A 20,398-nucleotide genomic window follows, 5' to 3' on the forward strand; every position below is an offset into this window, starting at 1 on the left:
GAGAGATGGAGAACCATTGGAGTATTTTGAGCAAATTGACATGGTCTGAATGATGCTTTAAAAGGCTCCCTTTGGGGATAGAGGCTATTAGATTACTTGGCAGAGTGCTTGCCTAGCACACAGAAGTCCCTATACACAGCACCAAAAGTAAATAAAGACTCACTTTGGCTTCTATGTGGTGAATGGATGTAGCGAGTGTTATGATTTGGATCTGGAATATCCCCTGAAAAGCTTATGTTTTGAAAGCATGGTCCCCAATGCAGAAAGGTTCAGAGGTGGGGATTTTAGGCAATGATTAGGGCTCTTACCTCATCAGTGGATTAATCCATTTGCAGGATTGATAACTGAATGGAATACTATAGTCAGGTGGGGCATGGCTGGAGGAAGTAGATGACTAGGGGTGTAGACTTGGACTGTATCTGTCCCTGGTACACTTTCTCTTTCTCTTTCTCTCTCTCTCTCTTTCTCTCCTTCCCCACTCCCATGTTCTAAGAAGCTTTCTTCCACAATGGCCTTCTACCAAGATGTTTCTGTCTTGGAGCTGATCTATCATGGAACCTCTGAAACCATGAACCAAAACAAAATTTTCCTCTTTGTTATGGTGTGAATATTAGGTGTCCCTCTGTTATGGCTTGGATGTGAGGTGTCCCCAAAAGCCCATGTGTGAGACAATGCAAAAGGTTGAGAGGAGAAATGATTCAGTTATGAAAGTCTTAACTCAATCAGTGAATTAATCCCCTTTTGGGATTGACCAAGTGAAGGATGGTAGGATGTGGCTAGAGGAGGTGGGCATTGAGGGGTGCTTTGGGGTATATATTTTGTCTTTGTTGAGCAGAGCTTTCTCTCTCTCTGCTCTGATCATCATGTGAGCTGCTTCCGTCTGCTACACTCTTCCACCATTGACATTTTGCTTTATCTTGAGTCCTGAGAAATGGAGCCTACTGTCTATGGACCGACACCTCTCTAACCATGAGCCCCCAAACAAACTTTTCCTCCTCTATAGTTGTTCTGGTTGGGTTCTTTAGTCACAGCAATGAAAAAGCTGACTAAAACACAAATTGGTGCCAAGAGTGGGGTTGTTGCTGTGACTAACCTGACCATGTGGTTCAGAAGCTTTTGGAGATGCCAATAGGACTGTGGATAGTGAAGACAAGGTTCAAGAGGGTTTAGAGGAAAAGAAGGACACTATTGGTAACTGGACTAGAAGCCATTCGAGTTATATTCTGTCTGAGAAGTTGTCTGCATTTTGCCTGTGTCCTGAGACTTTCTGTGAGGCTGATTTTAAAAGCAAAGGACTTCTTAATCTGGTGGAAGAAATTTCTAGGCAGCATAACATTTAGGAGGTGGCATGGATATTGCTGGCAGCTTTTAATCAAGTTCATTGTTATATTCAGGAGCAGAAAGCAGAGCAGAAAGATTTGAAAAACTTGAATTTGAAAGGCAGGAGCCAAACTAGAACTAAGGAAGTTGCAGTTGTTAAAGACATTAGGGCCACTAAAGATGCCCAGAGACAATAAGAAAGATGACTTGAGGACAACTCAGGAATTGGCAAGATTGTATCCATCTCAGACTCAAGGAAGTAAAAGTAAAAATTCCTTTGAGTATAGACCAGTAGGGTACCCTTCTTGCACAAGAAAGCCTAAAAAGTTTTTTCAACATGCTTATTTACCCAGGCACTTAGAGGCTGCTGCAGCCATGGTCCCTAGAGACTTGGCTACTGCTGAATATGGCAGCAGACATTGGCATCAACCAGGTCATGCTGGTTCTCCAGGAATATGGGATGCTGAAGTTATGGGGCCATGGAGGTTTCCACCAAGATTTCATAGGAAGGCCTTGGAGGCTAGGCAAAGTGCAGCAGTGTTGGAGTCCCTGTGGGCACCTGCCAAGAGGGCAAAATGTGAGGACAAAGCTGAAGCCTCAGTGGAGACGCCCAAGATTAAGAAATGCCACTAGGACTTCCTCTGCTGAGGAAGGCTGTAGGAATTGAGTTGAGAAAAGTGAAAAGAAAGGCTACTTGGGTTGCAACCAACAAGGCCACAGGAGCAGAGCTACATCAGCCCTTTGGATAGAACGTCACCATGCCATGTGTCCCAGATGCTGGACATGGAACTACAGGACTTGTTTGCTCAACTGGATTTCAGTCTTTCTTTGGTCCTGACTCTTCTTTCTTCGCCCCTATTTTTCTAAATGGAAGTGTTTATTCTGTACTTTTATGTATTGGATACTTGTAAATCACTTTTGATTTTTATAGGAGCTCACGATGAGAGCTTGCCCTGAGTCTCAAAGGAGACTTTCAACTTGAACTTTTGTGCAATTGAGACTGTGGGGACTCTTGGTATTTTGCATTGTGAGATGGTCATGAACTTTTGGGGGCCAGTGGAGAGATGTTGTGCTTGGATGTGAGGTTTCCCCAGAATCTCATATGTGAGACAATGGGAAAGGCTTAGAGGAGAAATGATTCAGTTATGAGTCTTAACCCAGTCAGTGAATTAATCCCCTTCTGGGATTAACTGAGTGATAACCGAAGGCCTGTAGGGTGTAGCTGAAAATCTGTATGACCAATATTTACTCAACATTTCTACTCAGGTATTTTAATCTTCTGAAACCAAACCCTTACAAGTCCTTTTTACCTCACAAAGTCTGCTCCCTTCGCATTCTGCCACATTCCAATAAATGACAACTTCACTCTTCTATTTTCTCAGGCCAGAAATGTTCAGTGCAGAGGTGTAAGGTAGAGATTCAAATTTGGAAGACATAAATTTGGAAGACATTTTTATACGGCTACTTTTTTTTTTTTCTACCAGGAATTAAACCCAGGGGCGCTTAACCACTGAGCCACACCCCCTTGCCCTTTTTATATTTTACTTAGCCAGGTCTTGCTAAATTGCTTAAGGCCTTGCTAAATTGCTGAGGCTGGCTTTAACTCTCTATCTTCCCGTCTCAGGCTTCCAAGTCACTGGGATTATAGGCATGTGCCTCCACACCTGGCTGTACCACTACTTTTGAAAACTATGAAACTGGACAAGATCACTGAGACAGTGAGTGTTAATAGAGAAATTGTGAAAGAACTACTGGTCTGTGTCTCCAATGTTTGAAGCAAAGTTCTCAAAGTGTTGTTCTTAAACCAGCAACATCAATATCACCTGGGAACTTGTTAGGAATGTGCATTTTTGTACCTTCTCCCAAGACTGAGAAACACAGAGTTTATTAAGTCCCATAGGTGACTGCTATGCAGTTTAAAAAGTGGCTCCATGATTTAATCTCTGCTGTTTTCTTCAAACCTATTTCTTATTACCCTACCACATAGAATTTCTGGAACTTTCCAGAGTGTTGGTAGTGCTGCTTCCCCTGTCAAGAAATATCATCCCTGCCCCCCTCGATTACTGCCTAATTTTTCAAGATTTAAATAAATATTTCTTGATTCCTTAGGTGGATTTTCTTATTTGAGTTCCAAATACCTTGTGTAGATACCTGTATCCCCAGAGCCTAAACAGTAGGAACTCAATATTTATTGACAGACTAAAGCACCTAAATTAATATTTTGCATGTATTTATTATCTTCAGGCAACTGTACATGCCTTGAGAAAAACAATTTATTAATCTTTAGGTCTTAGCTGCTAAGCATTTACTCAAATGATTTCCATTTTAAAATCTCTTCAGACTTTCAGGCTTTTTTTTTTCCTCCTTTGAGACAGGTTCTACTATGTTGCCCAGGCTAGTGTAGAACTCCTGTTCTAAAGCACTTCTCGCACCTCAGACTCCTGGGGTCTAGAGATACGTGCCACCACACACCTCTTCCTGAGACAATTTTGTTGTGATTTCTGTTAACAACTCGAACAAATGTTCAGTTTTCAAAATTTATTAATTTGATTTTTATATCCTCTGAAGAACAAGCGACATAAGATTCTTCTAACATGGGGAAAGTATTGAACAGAATTTCGGCAATAACGATATTTGCATTTTTTTCTTAAAAAATGTCATGGACACACTCTTAAGGAGGTCATCCAAAATTACGTGTCATTGCAAGCCTGTGGATGGGCTTGAGCCGCTAATATTTGTGGTAACTCTTCTAATTTGAGAGAAGCAGAAAACCAGCCCTTCGTGTGAAGACAAAGTTTTATTTATCAGGAATGCCAACAGAGAAGCGGAGAAATGAGGTTAAGAGCAAGAGAAGCAACTAAAGCAGTGATCTCAAAATCACAGAGGTCACAGAAGTCTGAACGTTACAGTGCAAGTGACTGGAGGTGAGGTGCGATCGCGAGAACACTTTTGAAGAGTGGAGGATGATGGGATGATGGGCGGGCCTTCCCCACCTCCACCGCAAACCAGGTTCCTGATTGGATACTAGGGTGGTGCGTTATTCACCAAACTCCACCCCTTGAGCCTTAGCAACGTGAAGGGAGGGACTGTGATTGGCAGATTCAGTCAGGATCTATCTGGCGCCAGAAGAGGGTGCTACTTATGCTGTGCGTCGGTGTGTGGTGCAGTCGAGTCGAGATGGCTACGCTTTCAAATCTAACATTTTCTGGAAAAGTGCTGACAAACCCTAATAATGGGGGAAAGCTGGCTTTTTTGGATATGTCTCTAGGTATGTAGAGGCCGGAACCCATCCCTCAGAGTCAGGGCTAGATGTCTTTGAGTGGGAGACCTCGGGCGGGAGATGGTGTTGCCGCCCCCTTCACAAGAGGCTCGTGTTACCAAACTCGCCCCATCCCAGACAGACCCTCCATCCTGCCCCTTCTCTCCTCTCCCTAACGGCGCTTGTATTCCTTCCTTAATAGAGAAACCCTGACAGAAATTGCATGGGGAGTGAGGGTTGCTGGAAGGGGCACGTGAGGGAAATAAAAAAGGCGGTCATCTCGCTGTGTTTGACTCTCCTGAGAAATGACGCCAAGCCGTGTGCTTCCTTCAAACTCACGAGGGCACACACACTCTTCATAGTTCAAGTGTGTCATAAATGACTAAATGCCAGGGCCGGGTTGCTAGGGACTCCCTAGCAGAGACTGGGAGAAGGGGTGACAGGCTGGCTGGGTGGGTTTTATGTGGTGCTGGGGAGGCGACTCAGGTCTGTGTGAAGGTTGGTGGGTGGTTTTCTTCATCTTCGCCACTCTCCGCTGGCGCCCCCTTACTTCACACCTTTACAGGAGAGGGAAGACTTAAAATTTTTAGTTCCTTACCCAAGGCTCCTAATTGCCACCACTCATACTATATTTGGGGTCTGAGGGGAGTGGATTTCATTTTGATCACTTTTCTACTGGCCGTCGTACACTTTAGAAAAGGAGGGTTTGGGGTGGGGGTGGGGTAGACTTCGTAAATGAGCCAGGCAGTCGGCTGAACAGGGGTGCTCTTTTAGAAGCAGAGGGGGCGCAATAGCAGAGGAGGGAAAGAGACAACCCCTTACGGCCACCTTAGAGATGAGGGGGTGGAGCAGAGCTTGAGGGTGGACCTAAATAGGACCAGGCGTGAGGAAGGCGGGCCTTAGAAATGGAAGGAGCAATGAAAGGGGGGCGGGGTTCATCATAGAGATGGGGGGGAATCAGTGAGGTGGGCGGAACTTGGAAAGAGGTGGGGCAGTGGAGGGAGAGTATACCATAGAAAAGTGGAGCAGTTGATGGATAGAGAGGAAAGATCATAGAAATAGAGTGGAGCCCCCTCTGGGCGAGGAGTGGAAGTGGGAAGAGCAGAGCATGTAGAGGGAATTTAGAAAAGAGCGATAGTCCTGGGGTGCAGTCCCAGCCCTTCTTCCAGTCTGAGGCAGGAAGATTGCTTGCACCCAGGAGTTCGAGGCCAGCCCGGGCAACATAAGGAAACCCCCTCTCAAAACAGTAAAAAGGAACTGGGCACAGCGGCCTATGCTTGTAATCCCAGCGACTGGGGAAGCCGAGGCAGGAGGATCATAAATTTGAGGCCAGTCTGGGCAACTTAAGGAGACCCTCTCTCAAAATAAAAATAAAAAGGACTGGGAATGTAGCTCAATGGCAAAGCACCCTGGATTTAATCCCCAGTACCTCCCCTTAATAGAACTGAGGGATAGAGTAGGGGAAAGCAAGGAAGTCTTTAAAATGAGAAGAGGATGGGGCAGAGCTCAGTGGTAGAGCTAGGCCATGGTTTCAATCCCCTGGGTGGGAGTGGGGGGAATATGGAGGGAAAGCAAAGCAATGAAAGCTGATCTTATCAGTGAGGGGCGGCAAGGAAAACCTGCAGGAAGAGCCAGGGCTAAAACCTTAGAAAGAGAAGGAGAGCAGGAATGGAGAACCTTAAAAATGGGTGAGGGCTAGTTGGGGCCCAATGGTAGAGTGCTTGCAAGAGCCCAGAACCCTGGCTTCGATTCCCAGAATGGCAAAAAGACAAAAAAGAAGAAGTGAAGGGCAGGGAGCTGCCAAGGGTGAAACTTAAAAATAGAAGGGCACAGACCTAGGAGGGTCTCCCTTGTAAGTGGGGAGTTCATTTTGAGTTAATTCTTGTGCATTCTTGTGAAGTAGGATCTAATCTCATCCTTTTGCATGTGGATGTCTAGTTGTCCCAACACCGTTTGTTCCCCAAAGTCGTGCACACCTGTAACCTAGCCACTTGGGAAGCTGAGTGGGAGGATCACAAGTTTGAGGCCAGCCTCTGCAACTTACCAGGACCCTGTCCCAAAATAAAAAGCTGGGAGTGGTGGTGCAAGCCTGTAATGCCATCTGTAGAGAGACTTCAGCAGGAGAATGGCAAGTTCAAAGCAAACTTCACCAATTTAGCAAGGCCCAAAACAATTTAGCAAGACCCTGTCTCAGAATGAAAAATAAAAAGGGCCGGAGATGTCGATCAATGATTACGTGCCCCTGGGTTCGATCCCTGGTACCAGAATAAATAAGTAAAAAAATAAAATGGACTGGAGATGTAGCTCAGTGGTAAAGCATTTCTGAATTAAATAATCAGTACCAAAAAAAAAAAAAAAGATACTATTCTCTCTCCTTATTGAGAGATCTTGGTGCAATTGCTTTCTTAATTTTATTTTTGTATTATTCATTGCTAGTACAGGTTGAGTATCCCTTATCTGAAGTGCTTGGGACCAGAAATGTTTCATATTTTAGAGTTTTTTAGGTTTGGGGATGTTTGCATAGACTGCCAGTTAAGCATACCTCATCCAAAAATACAAAATATAAAATAGTCCGAAATCTGCAACTCTGAAAGTATCAAGAAGTTGTGGGGGATTTTAGAGAATTTCAGATTTTCAGATTAGGGAAAATCAAACTGTATATAGAAATGTATTTTTGTTTATAAATCTTATACCCTAAACTGATGAATTTATTTAGTGTGTGTGTGTGTGTGTGTGTCCTTAAGAAATTCTATATACAAGATCATTGTATTTCAAAATATATATAACCTTTTTTTTTTCTTTTTATGGTAGCAACAGACTTTTTTCTAAGACAGACCCTTGTGGATTCCATACTGCCACTTGGTCCCCACTCCTAACTCCATCATGAGTTCTGAAATATTTTGTGACATTAATATGATTTTAAAAAAAGAATATTTGTGGGGCTAGAGAGGTAGCTCAGTAACTCAGTAACTGGTAGAGCACTTGCCTAACATGCATGAGACCCTAGGTTCAACCCCCAGCACCGCAAAAAAAAAAAAAAAAAAAAAAAAAAGGGTCACTGTCCAGGGCACTTGCTTCAGGTACAAAATTTAAGGAGGCTAAAAAATTTGGTAATGGGGATAAAATTTTAATGAAACATTTTAAAAAATCAAAGGGGAAAACTATAGCCTTCTGACTGTTTTTGCAAATAACAGCTTTATTGACCTAGTAATTAGAAGGAAGCAAATGAGGTAGGTTTATGCAAATACAAGGTCTCATCCTGTCCTTTTTTTTTAACTTGACAGTTTGTCAGTGATTATTTTTGCATTGACTAAATTTTATTGTGTTAAAATACTGTTTTTTACTTGATTACTGAGTTGTTTTGGAGACTCCTTATATTTTGTGCCTGAGGACAGTGCCTCATTTTGCCTCACCCTAGGCATCTGCCCGATCACTGTGACCCTGGAGGGGAAAAAACCCAGAACTAAAAGGAATTTAGAGCACTGGGGTAAAACCTCATGATTTCACAATTTTTCATTGTGTTGATTTTAATGATTCATGCTTTAGCAGTTGCTTATAGAGAAAAAATTATAACCTGGTAAATAGCTAAAACAATGGTTTTATATGACAATTCAGAGAAATAGGAGTCATTGTTACAGATTGACCTGATCCCAAAAATGCAGTAGTTCCTATATCTTTGGGAGACTAAATTTCCTCATTTGAATAGTATTTATCTCACAGACTTGTTGAGAATTAAATAAGATAATACAGGTAATATGTACAAAGTATGGTTGCCTGACATGTGGAGAAAGCTGAGTAAATGTTTGCTATATGTGCCCCACAAAGTGAGCCTAAAGTCTCAACTAGAAATTTGGCAAGCCTGAGTAGTTACCTCCCACCTTGGGATTCGGTTATTTAACTTTAGAGATGTGGTAGACTTGAAAGAGATGAAAAACATCCAGGAGAAAAATGAGGTTTAAGTAGTAGGTAATGGAGAAAACATTCTCTTGAATATTTTCTTCAAGATGTCTGGGAGACCAAGGGAGGTGGTTGGTGTAACCTTGACAATAACGGATTTAAGGGATTTAGGAAGCATGACCTTTAAGTAGAGCATTATGGCTAGGAGGACCAGGACATTGGAGAGTCTGGTTTGGGAAAGACTAGTTGACATTATATTAAAAAGACTGGGAAAAGATGTTTAATTGAATATTTGTTAGTTGAATTGAATGTAGTAATTTAGTTGGAGGTTGAATATGAGAATTTAGTGTTGTTAAAATGTTAAGAGATACTATTTTATCCTTTTAAATATTGGCTTTCTTTTTTTTTTTTTTTCTTTTTTTTTTTTTGCGGTGCTGGGGATCAAACCCAGGGTCTCATGCTTGCAAGGCAAGCACTCTACCAACTGAGCTATCTCCCCAGCCCTAAATATTGGCTTTCTATATTCATATTTATAACATATTAGATGAGAATTCAGGTTTTGATTTTCTTGGGGGAAGAGGCAAAACTAGCCATTAGTGTCAAAAGCATGAAAAAAGACATTAAATTTAAAATCATGGAGAGAGATATTATAAGGAACAAATGCATGTTGCTTTCTATGATTTAGTGAGACATCCATATTTGTCTGATAAATTTCCCTTTGTTTTTCCAAGGTAAAAATATGAGTTTTTAACAATACATATATCTCTACCTTTAGATAACTAAACATAAGCAATAGGAAAGCAATTTTTATTGGATGCAAGGATATTGCTTCCATTGTGTGAATAGTGACATAGGAAAAGGCTCTACAAATTTATTTTTGTTCTTGTCAAAAATTTTTGTAAACATATCAATAGATATTATAGTCCTTTTTAGAAATAAAAGGCAAAAAATAAGGAAGAAACTTTGAATGGTAACAGCAAGAACTTAATAAGAATTGCACTTCTTGTTTACCACTTGATCTAAAAGGAGATTAAGGCAAAAGCATGGTTAGAAAGAAAGGAAACCTTTTTGCCTGCTGGATGTATTGGACCATACATCCACAAATATAGTATCCATTCTGTATTAAGGACTTAGTAGATTAATCACTAAACAATGGCCGCCTCTTAAATACCTCGATCTAATTGAAGAGGCTATTAAGTAAATATGTGCAGTTCACAATGTTTAAAGGTTTCTGAATTATGTATAGTCAAAATCTTTTAGAAAGTGAGAGAAAACTGCTGTCACTTTGTCAATTACTTTTTTTGTTGTTTGCTACTATGAGCTGTATCTTTCGCCCCATTGTCGCTTTTTTTTTTTTTTTTTTTTTTGTACCGGGGATTGAACTCAGGGACACTTAACCACTGAGCCACATCCTCAGCCCTTTTTTGTATTTTATTTAGAGGCAAGGTTTCATTGAGTTTCTTAGGGCCTTGCTGAGTTGTTGAGGCTGGCATTGAACTCATGATCCTGTCTCAGCCTCTGGACTGGGAGAGAGCCGCTGGGATTACAGGAGTACACCACTATCATCACTTATTTTGAGGATCCTAGTGTTGTGAATATTTATAAATGGTGAAATGTTTATAAAAATTGTGTTTTAAATATTTATAAATATAAAATAGAGCTTTTGACCCATTGGAAAACATAATACAATATGATTATGCTTTTCACAAGAAAATGAATTATGTAATTTATATAAAATTTAATTATTCAGAGTCTGATACTCCCATGCTTAGGTGCATGATGAATTTTGCATGTTCTTTTTCCCATTTAAAAACAAATTGGGGGTTTAGGGGTGTAACTCAGTGGTAGAGTGCCTATTTAGCATACATAAGCTTCTGGGCTCAACCCTAGCACCACACACACATTTTTAAAAAAATATTCATATAGCATCTCAAGTAGTGTGAACAATTTTAAACTGTTTGAAGAATGTTACCTCTCTTTAATCCTGAAACTTACTTAGGCCAAAATTTCAAATAGGCTCCTTTGTGATACCTAGATAAGAATAGTTCTCCTTGAGAGATGACTTTTTTCCAGGTGGTTACAGTGGTAACCAGCATTACAGAAAGTAGCATGAGCAAAGCCTCATATATCTGTAGTGACACATCTTGAAAACTAAGGGAAAGGATATGAGAACCTGGAAAAAGGACACCTCTTCATTACTTCATAGTTTGTATTGGAAGGGTCCTTAGACATCTTACCTGGGTTTTGAAGCATTTGTTTTCTCTTCCTTATGGAGAGGCTGAGCAGCAAGGTGGATTTTATCTCTAAATCATAGCTGATAAAATCTCTGATTTTTAGCACTGTAAATATTATTGTACAATTCCTTTACAGTGCACCAAATCAAATGGTAGTCTGGAATTTCAAAGTCCAGGGGTTAAAATTACGTGTGATTTCAGTAAGAGACCGAAACCAACTAACCAAACAAACTCCAAAAACACATTCTAAGGGTGTGAATAATTAGGAGACATTTTAAAACTAATTAAGTTTTTTTTACTAATTAAGTGTTTAAAAGAGTGTTACGCTTGAAAAATCAAACAACTTGGTTTTTTGCAGTTCTTTTTCCTTTTCTTGCTATGAAACCATCTGTTATTTCTGATCCATTTGACATATACCTATATACACACAGAGGGGAAAAAAAGCAAAATAGAAAACATTAAGTACTTTTTACAGGCCACATAGGTACACTTGAGAAAACCTTTTAGTGTCACTAAGTATTGAATGCCAATTAAATTCAATTTAAAGTATTTATTGAACATTTACTAGTACCTAAAAGAATTTCTATAAGACAAATATATTATACTACAGTTTTTTCCCTTCAATTTTCTAATCTTGTTATAGAATTTTAGAGCTAGAAGAGACTATGGAGACTCAAGTAAGGAACCATTTACAAAAAGAATTAAAGGAATGTCTTTGCAAATTCACTGATACTCTTACTTACACTATATACACAGAGGTCTTTTTTTGTCTCATGATTTATTTCTCACTTGGGGGCATAGACATCTTTTCCTAATACCATTTTCAATTATATTTCAATTTGAACATTTATGAATGTAATATGAAATATTTATAAAAACTGAAATACTAGGTTTATTTCCAGAAAATACAGCATAAAATAGATGTGCTGGGGATTTAGCTCAGTGGCAGAGAATGTGCTTGGCAGGCATGAGGCCCTGGATTCAATCCCAGTACCACACACACAAAAAAAGGATTATATAGCTGAAGTATATTATTTTTCTCCGTTTTGAATCTGAAGCACCTTCAAGATTAAAATTTCCTATTCACTTGATTTTCATCACTGTTGGCATTTTGAATACTTATGTCTAGATTCTACATTAGTTTAGAGACTCACTGTGCTGTACAGGCTTTTCTCAGAGTGACTGTATCAGTGTTCTAAGTGCAATGAGAAATAGGATAGTTAGCATTCTAAGAGGTGAGATAAAATATCTGTATTATACAAAGCTTTTCCATTTTATTGGGAAGCATGCAGAAGTTAAATTGGAAAATAGTAAACACATATATATGTGTATATATGTGTGTGTGTGTATATATATATACACATATATTGAATTATTAATTTTAAAAATTATTAATTTTTTTTGGTACCAGGGATTGAACCCAGGTGTGCTTAAGCCACATCTCCAGCCCTTTTTTATATTTTAGAGACAGAGTCTTGCCGAATTGCGTACAGCCTCGCTAAGTTGCTGAGGCTAGGTGTGAACTTGTGATTCTCCTGCCTCAGCTCCCCAAGTTACTGGACATATTTGCTTTTAAAGATTGATTATGTGTTGAGGATGTAGCTTAGAAGTGGAGCACTTGCTAGCATGCACGAAGCCTTGGGCTTAATTTCCAGCACTGCAAAATAATAATAATTGAATTATATAATAAGTGCACCCATCATTCATGTTTTCTTTGTCCTCTTTTTGTGATCTATGCAGTTTTACAGTTTTCACTAAAATAAGTTTCCTTTAAAATGTGAACTTAGTTGATAAAGACAGTCAGTGGGCTGTAGCTGTAGCTCAGTGATAGAATAATCTCTGCTGACCTTTCAGGGCCAGGACATAGTACTTGGACAATAAACGTTTGTTTGTTTATTTATATCATACTTATTGAGTTTCTTATAAATATACCAGGTACTGTATAAGAGCTTTTATGTATACTTTAAAGTACTATTCAATTGAAGGATGTTACTATTAATACAGCACATAAAAATAAAAAGTATTGTGTCCATCTACAACGAAAAAGAAAAAAAAATTTAAAAGAGAAGTCATCTTCAGTGACCCTGAGGAGTGGAAAAATTAAGTAATTGAGAATTATATATGAGTGCTGCAAAACAGGCTGATCCCAGAGCATGCCCTCATGTCATTGTGAAAAGTACTGACTTGGGAAGGAGCTTGCTCTTCACTTTTTCCTCTCCACTATTTTTTGGTCCTATTTCAGAATTCACCATCTTTGGGTCCCCGTAAGTTATGTAATGATTGTTTCAGGGATTTTAGGGAGGTTAAAGATTTAAATATCTGTAAGTTGGGGGTGGGTACGGTTAGCGGCAGAATAAAATCGGACAGAAAGCGGGTGGAAGCAAGCTTTATTGGAATTCAGCTCTCTGGCGAAATTCCCAGACCCCGGGGTACAGATCAAGTAGGGACCTGGAGAAAATCGTGCGTGACCTGGCTGTCCAGGGTCTTTATAGACCGGAATGGGAATGCTGAGTGACAGGTGGATGTTAAGGGTCAGTGGAATTTTCCAGCCCACCTGATCGGTCACCGTTTAGCAGGCTGGACTTTGTCCCCTCAGTCGCCTAAATCCCATCCTAACAATATCTTCCTGTGTGTCTGTAGGATATCCTATTTGTGAACTCCCTTATAATTGTAATGTGGAAAAAAAAAAAACATGGGGCTGGGGATGTAGCTCAGTGATAGAGCACTTATCTAGCTTGCGTTAGGTCCTGGGTTTGATCCCCAGTACCATAAAAAAAAAAAATCTGTATGGAAATTTCCACAGATATTTGGGGGGAGAGGGAACTGCTGGGAATTGAACCCAGGGCCTCACACATCCTAGGCAAGTGCTTTATCACTCCATCAAAAAAAGAAAAAGAATTGTACTCAATTGACTGTTGAGTTTCACCTTTAAAGATATCAGCCATTTCAAAGAAATCCAAATCAGATCTTAGAGACCTGAGGCAAAACTAGTACTGAACAAAACAGTAAAGGAGTGGTTAATCTTTGGCATCTATCTGGCTCTTTCATGCCTTTTTCAGCTATTCTTTTTCTTCTAGCATCTCTAGCTCTTTCCAAATGCTTACTTTGTGTTTATTTCTGAAGATGCTTTGACCTAAGTAAGCTATTATCCACCAATACAACATTCTACCTATAGACCTTTCCTTTCCATTCCAGATGTTAGGAAAGATATCAAGTTGTACCTGTCTCCCATCCTTCAAATTATGCCATGTAAGTGCTTTCTATCTGAGTAACTAAGAACTTGCTTGACAATAAAGTCTCATTGCTTCCTGCTAGTACAGTAATAAAAGTAATACAAGTTCCTCACTTCTGTGGTATCTCTTATGAGCCTTCATTTTAATTTCTTGATTTACTTACCTCCTTTTTTTTATCATCTTATTACTTTTTAAGTTTTAAAATCTTTTTTTTGTGCGTGTGTGTGTGTGTGTGTGTGTGTGTATGTGTTGCTGGGGATTGAACCCAGGGCCTTGTGCATGTGAGGCAAGCTGAGCTACATCCCCAGCCCAAATTTTTAAATCTTTAAAAAATACTTTTAGTTGTAGATGGACACAATACCTTTATTTTGTTTATTTATTTTTATGTGGTGCGGAGAATTGAACCCAGTGCCTCACGAGAGTTAGGCAAGCACTCTACCACCAAGCCACAACCCCAACGCCTGCCTTGTTACTTTTAAGAAAATACATGTAGGTAATTGTCTAGCACTTACATTTACTTGGAAATAATACTATTGCTTTATATTTTTCTGAAAATTAAATAACATTTATTAAAATCATTTATTTAAATGGTCCCCCCTTGAGCTATTGTAATCTGGACACTTTTTTATTCCTGTAAGTGCAGTTATCACAGATCTTTTTGACAGGAATTTTTCTTTATTGTTTATAAAAACTAACTTTAAAATATCTGTGTTGTTTGCCATTTGTTATGGTTTTTCAATTTGATTATTATTATAGTAAAGTCATTGTTCAGGTCTACTAATTTTTTAAATGTTCTGAAATATGGTGAGTTAGAATATAGACTACTCACTTGAGATACAATGTTATTTGGCTTTTTCCAATTTCTTCATCTGTACTTCCTAATACAGATGACATTATAATCCTTAAAAAGATAGAAACTACCTGTGTGGAAGAAAACAAGGATAAAAAACAAAATAATAAAAAAACTGCAACTTCAAAACGGCGATCAAATGCTCGTAAGCATCGCAAGCAGAGAGGTAAAGTATACTAAAAATCACACATGGTAAAGGGTCTGAAATATCTGTAACAAGGTGAGCAAATTCAAGAACTTTCCATGCTGTTATAAAGTTACATTATTTTACTCGTTTTATTTTTTCTGGACATGGACTCATACAGGGTTGGTAAGAATCTATGCCATGTCAAATGAAATCATTTTTAAAAATTTATTTGTGTTACTTCACTAACGGAGGGCAGGATGAGAAAAGTAATCATATGGGCTAAGAAATGCTTTGTACATTTCTGGTTGGTTGGTGCAATTCCACTTTTAGGAGGCAATACAGGAAGGTTAAGACCATGTCAATAATCTAGGGGCTGCAGCATCCACAGTTTGTAAAAAGGAATGTTGTTGAGAGTTGGGGTAGAATATGAAGAATGTCCTCTGTAGCCCACATTGGTTGGTTCAGACAGTGTATTTTCATATGAATATACTGCAGATTTCCATAGTAGAAAAGTCTTTTAATAATTAAGGGTCTTCATGATCTAGTGAAAAGGTTGAAACCATCTTAACATTGTACATATTCTGCCAGTTGCCTACCCAGCTTCAGTATAATCCTGTGAATCCTTCGAGTGGCTTCACATTCTGAAAAAAGGAGGAATGGTGGTTATTATAAGGGCAAAGCAGCCAAGAATGGTGAGATTGTCCATTCCCATGTTCCTAGCCAAATATAAAATTGATTTTTGTATATTCTTTGTTTCTTAAGCTGTTTTTATACCCAAAGCAAAGCAGATAGTTGAAGCAGGTAGCTATACAAGCAATACAAAGCAGGCAGTTTCTCTCCATCTCTCCCTTCTCTATTGGAGTATTCTTTCAATTAATTTTAGATACTGTGTCCCAACTGGGCATATGAAGTCAAATTTGAGGTATTATGTACAGAGAAGATTACCGTATTAGGGTAGGCAAATGGAAATAGTATGGCAAAGCTTGTTCTAGAATTCAGTGAGACTCCCAGATATTAATGAAATGTCAAAAGTTTTACAAAACACAGTGCACAGCTTTAAAATATGAGGTCATGCACAATATTTCTGAAAGACATGTTGAATTTACTGACTAAAAATAGAGAAAATAATTATTTTTCAAAGGATGCACAAGACTCCAAAACAAGCCTGAGGAAAAAACTGAAGATAAAAAAGCACACCAAGAACCTTCTGGAGTAAAGTCTGGACAAAGCCCTTTAAATAAGCAGACTTCAAATGAGCAGGTAAATAAATACCAAGAATTAACTGATATAAAAATTCCTAAGTTGAATATATATCTTAATATTAAGAATTATTTAAAATTCCATTGTTTCTTAGTATTGTTCCATGGTGGCTTAAATATAATTTAGATTAGATTTTTGTTAGTTGAAGTTTTGCCCCTGTATTTATTGTGATAAACATTTGATTTTTTTGCTATATTCAGTCAATAGAAATTTTGAATTTATAAAATGCTAAAATAGATTATTGTCACGTATCCCATATAATTATTTTCATTTTTCTCCTCTTACAGAGTGTTTGATCTTATGTTATAATGTAAAAAGTTTTAGTAACCTTGTAAATTAATTGTAAAAACCAGAAGTGAGATAAAATAGGATATGAAATACACTCTGGAACTAACAGGTGGGAAAGACTATGATTGTATAATCCTTTACCTCAACTCGTATAGGTAAGCTGGTCACTGGACAAGAATTTGAGAGGTGCTCATCCAGATTCACATGCTAACATTGGTGTTAATGTTTCAGCTTGTTAAACTGTTTCTTTTTATGGTGTTATATGGTCATTTAGTAAAAAATGGTGGTTCTGGCAGCTTAAACCATTTTTGTCAAATTATGTAAATGCAAATTATTTACTTACTTTGGAGTGGAGTATATTGCATTTTCAAATATTTGAAAGATTAATTTAAGTTGATCAAATACTGATTCAGTGCCTATTCTATGCAGGCCCTGAATGGTACTAAAGCAGCCTGCCTCATACATGCTAGGCAAGCAAGCGTCATACCACTGAGCTACAGCCCCCGCCCCATTTTTGAAGCTTTTGAGACTGTCATAATAGCAGAACTCACCAGAAAAATACAGTAAAGAAATATACTAAAGTTTAACCATAATTATTTTACCAATAAATTGAATAATTGGTGTTTAATGATGCTTTGCAATTCTTTCTCCTTTCCTTTTTTTCTTTCCTGTTTGATACTGGGGATTGAACCCAGGTCCTCACACAAGCTAGGCAAGTACACTACCACATCCCTAGCCATTTCAAGACAGGATCTCAAGTTGGCCAGGCCATTCTCAAACTTGTGAGTCTCCTACCTCAGCCTTCCAAGTAGTTGGGACTACAGGTGTGGACCACTGCACCCAGCAATGCCTTGCAACTCGAATAAGCAAGTTTTATACTTTGAAAGATTTAATCTTAGTATCAAAAGGACAGAATTGTATTTATTTGACATAATTATTTTTGATTGAAAGTTTCTGCTTGCATATAAGGAAGGATAACTATGTGCATTTCATTTTCTAAAGGTGGAAATTGATGAAACATTTATTTTGGGGATTAAACCCAGGGCTTCATGCATGCTTTGCTTGTATTCTACCACTAAGCTATATCCTCACCCTGAAAACATTTCTTACTATAAACATTTATGAAAGGACTGCAAGATCCTTTGGGAAGGGTTTTCAGGAGTTGGGCCTCAATCCTATTTTACTGCTGAGCCACTGTGCTCCCAATACTAGTCACTTAGAAGAGGTACATGTATATCTCACCCAGTCAACTTATTTAGGTTTTTCAGTAGAAATGCTGGGGAGTGACTATGGCTTTAGGCTCTAGTAAAGTAAATAATTTTTCATATTTTTTATTTTAATGAAGTTTTCTGTTCTTAATATTCTTTGTGCTGGAAACTTCTCTGCTATTTAGCAGTTGCTTTTAACTCTGGTAGTGTTATACAAGAGAGTCATAATGCCAAATCTAGGGCATGTTTTCTTTGCCAGGCAACATTTGCTAGTGGAAAGTTTGATTTCTTAGCACAGTGCATATAACTTTATCCACTTACTTTTATGTAACATCATACAGATTTGTCAAACTTTTCATTATTTCCATTTGGCTGATTCACTCTATTGCCTTTTGGTTTAGAAGTTGAAAAGATAGAAAGACTGAGTCATTACCAGGTCAATTTACTTGAATAGTATTAAGTCAACCTTTGTTTCCCTTATAGATTTCTTTCCCCTCACTTTGTTTTTCTCTCTAGAATTAAATATTTTTATATTGAAGTTATAGATTGTTTTCTTAAGTGATCATCAAGCAGGCACAAACAGTATTCGATCCTAAGGATTTGTACTATGAAATATTATTAAATGTCTCCAACTATAAAGTCATACAATCTTTGTTTCTTTAATACAATATAGATCCAGAAAATGGTAGGTAGAACATGACCTTGGAACATATTTAAATTCATAAAGCAACTAATCTTCCATATTTTCATTTTATTAAACTCTTATTTGCATAATATTCTTTGTGCCAATGACAGGGGACATCAGAGCTATTCTACAAGGTAGTTCTGAAAACTAGTATATAAAAAGTAAGCACAGTAGAATTCTAGAAGTAACAATGCCCATAGAAATGGTCTTAAGAAATATCATTGTAACTTAATTAAATTATGGAATATGTGTTTCATTTGTTTTGTATAATTGGGGTCCTTTACAGGAGAAGTACAGTGACAATTATAAGGCCCAATCAGAGAGGAATCAAGGCCAATCGGAGGAGAAACAGCATCAATCAGAAGGAAATCAAGTCCACTTAGAGAGATCTCATGGCCGATCAGTGAGATCTCCTGGCAAATCCAAGAGATCTGTTGGTCAATCAGAGAGAGCGCATGGCCAATCAGAGAGATCTCATGGTCAATCAGAGAGATCTCATGGCTACACAGAAAGATCTCATGGCCAATCAGAGAGCTCTCATGGTCACTCAAAGAGATCTCATGGTTGCTCAGAGGGATCTTGTGGTCACTCGGAGAGATCTCATGGTCACTCAGAGAGGTCTCATTGTCATTTGGAAAGATCTTGTGGCCCCTCAGAAAGATCTCGTGGCCGCTCTGAGAGATCTCATGGCTGCTCTGAGAGATCTCGTGACCGCTCGGAGAGATCTTGTGGCCGCTCGGAGAGATCTTGTGGCCACTCAGAGAGATCTTGTGGTCACTCAGTGAGATCTAGTGGTCGCTCAGAGAGATCTAATAGTCGCTTGGAGAGATCTCATGGTCATTCAGAGAGATCTCATAGTCACTTGGAGAGATCTCACGGTCATTCAGAGAGATCTCATAGTCACTTGGAGAGATCGCATGGTCATTCAGAGAGATCTCATAATTGCTTGGAGAGATCTCATGGTCATTCAGAAAGATCTCATGGTCATTCAGAGAGATATCATGTCCTATCAGAGAGATCTCATGGTCAATCAGGGCGATCTTATGGCCAATCAGAGAGATATCGGAGATACTCACCAGGAAGAAGATTCCAATCGTCACCGGAAACTGAGTTCGAATTTGACAGGTAAAAATACAATGAATACTTAATAATTAGTACAGTATGTTAAGTTATATGAAAATGTAAAGACATGCTTTGTATTTCTATATTTTAATGACTAAATATGTGTTCGTTTTAACAGACATGTATTGGGACAAAGGTATTAATGGAATGGAGATTATATATATATATATATATATGTATATATATATGGTATCATTGTTCTTTCAATTTACTGATATCCTCTAGGTGTCATCCAGTTTCCCATGTTGTTTCATTAAGTTGTTTTATCTAGGTCTGCTTTCCCTTGCAGAACTCTATGTATTCAACCTTTCCTACTGAACCTACCCTACGATCAGAATTCAGAATATATTGACTCAGTATCCTATTCTCTTTGGATCTTCTAACCTGTGAGGCAAGCTAGTCTCAAAAAAATTACTCTAAATTTAAATATATATATAATATATATAATCAATGGCAATGAATTTCTGTTTCCTTCCTTTATCTTTTTCCTCAAGAGTCCTCAGAGAGTCTCAGGAGACAAATAATAGATGTATCTTTGGGCAGCTGAACTTTTCTGCTTTTCCTCAAATCAGACCATAAATAATGATGCCTATTTTGTACATGAATGCAATACTAACCTTCTAAGTATATTTTGAATACATTACATATATTCACTGTTGCCTTCTGAAACTATTAGGGTAGGTTTGTCTGTTCTAGCAAAAGAATCAGAAAAATGTAAATAGAACTATGAGTTTAGTTTTCAAAAACACAAGATACTTTTATTGTAATTTATTAAGTTATTGAATAAAAATTTAGTTTTAGTTCAAATTTCTCAGTGATTGCCTTTCAGCCTGTATTGTCTATAAATGTTTGTTAAATATTTGAGTTTATATTAAGCACTGCACAGAATTGCTGATTTCAACAAAAAATTTCTAA

At 38.2% G+C, this 20,398-nt stretch overlaps 1 protein-coding gene across 1 annotated transcript; it reads left to right on the forward strand.

Moving 5' to 3' along the window:
* The first annotated feature begins 4,497 nt into the window (after positions 1-4,497).
* Luzp4 (leucine zipper protein 4) lies at positions 4,498-19,490 on the forward strand. The gene is given in 6 exon segments (XM_047535295.1): positions 4,498-4,588; positions 14,831-14,959; positions 16,062-16,180; positions 18,648-19,032; positions 19,064-19,218; positions 19,377-19,490. Coding segments are annotated over 6 exon segments (993 nt in total).
* The last annotated feature ends 908 nt before the right edge of the window (positions 19,491-20,398 follow it).

Source organism: Sciurus carolinensis, chromosome X, assembly GCF_902686445.1.
Source record: "Sciurus carolinensis chromosome X, mSciCar1.2, whole genome shotgun sequence".
In the NCBI taxonomy this organism is placed as follows: Eukaryota; Metazoa; Chordata; class Mammalia; order Rodentia; family Sciuridae; genus Sciurus; species Sciurus carolinensis.